At 44.5% G+C, this 5430-nt stretch overlaps 1 protein-coding gene across 1 annotated transcript; it reads right to left on the bottom strand.

Annotated features, from left to right (window-relative positions):
* Positions 1-2249: 2249 nt before the first annotated feature.
* LOC144819514 (uncharacterized) lies at positions 2250-4709 on the bottom strand. The gene is given in 1 exon segment (XM_078677365.1): positions 2250-4709. A coding segment is annotated over 1 exon segment (2460 nt).
* Between the last annotated feature and the right edge of the window lie 721 nt (positions 4710-5430).

Consider the following 5430-nt stretch of genomic DNA (forward strand, 5'->3'; position numbering starts at 1 on the left):
GCAACTTGCAAGGGCAAAGTAAGTGATTCAAGAAGTTCATTCACCAACTGACCATGCTGAATCTTAGCTCCATGCGAAGTCAGGAACCCACGTTCTTTCCACAATCGTCCAAAACTGTGAGCCACACCAAATGCATACTGGCTGTCGGTATATATAGTCACTTTCATTCCTTTTGACAACACACATGCTCTCGTAAGTGCAATCAATTCTGCTGCTTGAGCTGAATTATGTGGGATACGTGCAGCTTCAACAATTGTATGCTAAGTCGTGACAGCATATGCTGCAGTTGTATCACCATTCGGAAGCTTGAAGCATGAACCATCCAGCCATAAGGTACCATCACACTTTGCAAGGGGAGTATCCTGGAGGTCTATTCTCCCTTTTGTTTCTTCTTCTGTTCTAAGAAAACAATCATGCTGTTCTGAATCATCTAATTCCTCTACAATCGGCAACAACGTAGCTGGGTTAAGCGTGTTGCATCTTTTTATATGCACATGGCTCGCTAACAATGTCAACTCGTAACCTGACAATCGAGCACTAGTTAAGTGCTGTGTCTTGGTTCTGTTTAACAACGTGTCCACTGCATGTGGAACCATCACAATCAATGTGTTATTCATCACTAACCCAGCAGACTGTCGAATAGAAACAGCTGCTGCCGCTGTGGCTCTCAAGCAACTTGGCAATGCTTTAGCTACCGGGTCTAAAGTCGACGAAAAATACACACATGGACGCTGCTTGTCTCCGAACAACTGTGTCAACACTGATAATGCACAACCTTCTTTCTCATGGACATACAATGTAAAGGGCTTACTGTAGTTGGGGGTACCCAACACAGGAGCCGAACATAATGCTGTGCGCAATTCGGAAAAACTTTTCTGACAATCTTCAGACCATGGAACGGGATTCGGTGTATCTTTACAGGTTAATGCCACCAAAGGTTTGGCTAATAACGAAAAATTTGGTATCCATTGCCTGCAATATGATGTAATGCCCAAGAAAGCACGCACTTCTCTCTGTGTTCTTGGCACACTCAATTTCACTATTGCCTGAATTCTTTCTGGGGTCAGTTTCCTTCCCTCCTTCGATAAGAGATGACCTAAGTAGGTCACTTCTTGTCGACAATATTGCAATTTTGAGAGAGACACTTTGTGATGCAAATCACACAAATGACGCAACAAAGACAACGTGGCTTCTTTACAGATTTTCTCAGTATTTGCAGCAACAAGCAAATCATCAACATACTGAATGAGGGTAGCGCCATCAGGTAAAACAATCGTATCAAGCTGTGTTTTTAAAGCTTGACTGTATATTGATGGACTTTCACAGTAGCCCTGGGGGGCGCGTTTAAAGCGGAAGCTTCGACCTCCTAAACTGAAGCCAAAAATATCCCTACTCTCCTCAGCAATCGGGATGCTGAAGAAAGCATTCTTCAAGTCAATCACCGAGAACCAAGTCGCGGAAGCTGGAATCATAGTCAATAGGGCAGTGATATCAGGAACAACTGGAAATTGTGGCACAACCATTTTATTGACCTCTCTAAGATCAATCACGAATCTGTAAACAGGTGGCTGGGAAGGATCAGTACGCTTCAAGACAGGCAGAACAGGACTATTGCAAACGTTGCCTCTTGTCTCTTCAATTACATCTTTCTCAATCAAATCATAAATGATCGCTAGCAACGCTTTCTCACCTTCACTAGAGATTTTGTATTGGGGAATTTGTGGCATCTTAACATTGGCTTTCAATGTCACAACATATGGCGGTATTTCCAAAAGACCCACATCATTAGGACCAGTAGCCCAAAGAATATTAGGGAGAGACGACAATTCTGTTGGCAGTTTGTCCTTTGACAAATACATTGAAGAAATCACTTTCCTACCCAGTGTAAGTTGTACTCCTGAAGGAGAACAATATAACGTCGCATATAATCTTTTCAACAAGTCCAATCCTAACAAGTTTTCACCACAACCTGTCGTCAGAATAAGGGGTGCTTCGAATTCGCAAGGTCCAACAGAAAGGGACAAAGGGTCAGAAATCGGGTTTCTAACTGGGGCGTCAGAAAAACCTACTGATACATTCGTTTCGCCAGACAAAGGTGCGCCAGGGAGTTTAGAGTGCATAATAGAACTCTTTGTAGCACCAGTATCCAATAAAAAAGGTTCTGACACACCTGATGTAATCACCTCAACGTAAGGTCCACTCTGATCTACTGGAACTGAAACAACTCCCTCTCTTTGTCTACGGCTGTCCTAGCAATCATTACCTGCCATGTGCTCATCTTCTGCATAGTAGTCATCCGCATAGTACTGAGCCGTCCTACCAGACGCGTTATTCTGCTGATCAAAACTATTCATTGAATTTTGAGGCGGAAAGGAACGCGCGTTCTGGGGAAAATTTCCACGTCCTCTACCTCTAGGAGCTTGTTGAACACCTCGACCTCTTGCGCCAGAAACACCATTTCCACGCTGTAACAAAATAGGGCAACTATACTTAAAATGACCCTCTTCCTTACAATATGAACACTGATTGGGACCTACAGGGACACGTGGTTGAGTATACTCGACTCTTTGCGAGTTCCTCTGAAACTGTTGAGGTTGCTGATAGTTATTCTGATAGTTACTCTGAGCACCACTATTTTGAGCACCACTATTCTGACCACCACGTGGCGGATACGCTTGCTGTAACAGAACCTTTGTTTTTAACTCTTTCGTTTTCTTTTCTGCTCTATCTTTCTCGTCTTTATCTCTATTTTCATAGTACTGTGCAGTAGCCAATATCTGTGCTGAAGAGGAAACGGCCCAAGAACTCTCTGAATCCTTTAACTACTTACACAACTCGGGAAGCAGATTGTGCACAAATTTATCGACGAACAATCGCTGGCCACCTTCTGTACTCATATCTTGACCACTGTGGTCGACAAACGTTTCTTCAAACCTGGTGAAGAAATCTGAGACCGTTTCATCTTTCTTCTGTTTGCACGCAGACAACTTATCCCAATTCATACGCATCGCAGGCATGAAAGTTTTCAAGTAATTAATGATCCTACCAGGGAGATCTGCTACTAAAGGCTCGGGTTTAGCACCACCAACTTGTCGGGCATCTGCAGCAGTAATATTAGCCCATGAGTCACCTAACACCTGATCATGATCTGCATGACAAATCTTTCCCCATAAAGGCTGTGGAACAACATTCCCAAATAACATGTCTATATCCGCCAAATTCATGATGCATGAACCTGCAGTCTGGGACAATTCCTTGTAATACCCTGCAGGATTTTTACGGGGATCAGGCAATGTCTGTTTAAGGGCCAAAACTTCAGCTCGCTTCCATGGAACATGTACCCACACACGCTGAAAGTGTGGTTGAATGATTGGATTAGCATTCGCGTCCCCCTCTCTCCAAACTGGGGGAACTTCCCTCATGGGATACTGTCTCACATTCTTTTTAACAGAGGAATCAGACTCAAACAATGACCGAGAAACACTTTCAGTCCTCAATGACAACAACGTCGCAACTGCTTTCTTAACATCTGAACCCACAATTGCGCCTTTTCCAAACTCGAACCGTATATGACATAACTCAGGTGGATTGGGCTCCAAATCATTTTCCTCTAAATCCTCACTCAGGAAGGTACACATTTTCTCAAAAACGTATCTCTGTTTCGGTGCTTCACACTGATGGAAGACATCCATAACAGATTCTAGCTCATATCTCGTTGGTTCAGTAACCCATTTATGCGCCAAATAATTCAGCGTTTCCTTCTCCGTAGAATCAGGCAGTTGGCTACACAACTGTGTACGCTCTGAGGTGAGGGTCGTGCTTGTTGCCCCAAAGAAGGGATATAGAAGACTAGTGACCGTGCTAGTCACTCTTTGTCGAACAGAGGGAGAATTCGATGAAAAGACAAGCGGAAAAGCAGGGGGAGGCAAGGCAGATGCAGAGGCAGTGTCAGAAGGAACACCAGGAGTGGGAGTCGATATAGTAGTCAAAGTTGTAGGAAGTAAAGGCAGAGCAGATGTCAAAGGCGGTGGCCCTTGAGGAGGCTGCACCGGAAGAGTAGGGGCCAACTGAAAAGCAGCTGGTGGCTGTGGAGGAGCAGGAGGCAATACGACTAAAGGTTGCGCAGCTAAAGGCTGCGGAGGTGCCGTAGCATTCTGCGCATAAGGGGGTGGCGAACTCAATAAAGGCGACATTAGGGGGTCTTTTTCAAGATCTTTTGCTGCATCTTGCTGAAGAGGCGGCAAAACCGGATAACATTTATCGATTACCATTTTACGTTGCCTGTGCAACTGCTCATTTGCTTGTTCTTCCTCATCATCTTTATATTGCATAGCAGCTTGCATTATCGAAATACCCTTTTCTCTTTTATTCTTTTTAGCTAATTTAATTTCTTTCTGTTTGGCTTCCTTTCGCCATAGGCGGAAAGAGTCAAACATCGCCGGCCGGGCTTTCTTCTTGAAAAGTTTAACTTCTAGATTATCTAAAACCTCCGTGTCAAAGCTACCATATTGGGGCCATTTTAAAACACCATCCTTCCTGGTGTATTTGATCCATACTTCATTATATGTGATGGGGCCTACTCCATGTTTCACATACAGTTCATAAGTTGGAGTTCCAATCGGAGGAACCGGACACGAGTCCTCCAATCGGGAATCCCTATTATTACAACCAAGACAAAACAAATTTCCAAGTCTGCTAAGACCAGGCATCTTCGCTCTCTAGTCTAGCTTCAAACTTCAAAGGATTATCGAATACGATATTCTCGTGAATACACGAATCCTTCGGCTTTGGTACTTGCAAGTTCCAAATCAAAGATCCCAAGGGGATACCCAAACTAAGACCAACTAAGGACTGGGAGACGCTCCACTTATACTTATACTTACTGAGATATCGATGACGTCACCAGAAGACTCGTCTATCGTTTCGCTCTACCAAACATCAAGGGTCCAAATCAGGGCGATAGCCAGGGCAGCAGTCCTTCGTAGCCGTCGGGAAGCGGGGAACCTCGCAGCAAAGACTTTCGGACCACGTCGACATGCAGGGGTCGATGAAGTGGCGGCCTTCCTCCAGAATTTTCACATGAAGCTCCTCACGAACCTCTGGTTTGGACCGGTACCGTTGGTATCGCCCCACGTTGGGCGCCAGCTGAGGTACTGGGTTTTTCAGAACCGGTACTGAACCGGTAACCCAGCGGTGCCAGGGACAACACCCAAAGACCTCGAGTACTTTCCTGATTCAGACACAGAAACTCAGAGTCTTCTAGGTGAAGTCAAAGATCGAATTTATTGGCTGCAACCAAGTAACAGGCGTCCTAGAAGTACAACACGTGTATATTCTCAGGAGACTGCTCAATCTTACCAAGCCAGTCTTTTATTTATACAAAATATTATGCTTCAGGCAAACATTCTTAGGTTTACAGTTGACCATTCA

Source organism: Lissotriton helveticus, chromosome 2_1, assembly GCF_964261635.1.
Source record: "Lissotriton helveticus chromosome 2_1, aLisHel1.1, whole genome shotgun sequence".
Lineage (NCBI taxonomy): Eukaryota > Metazoa > Chordata > Amphibia > Caudata > Salamandridae > Lissotriton > Lissotriton helveticus.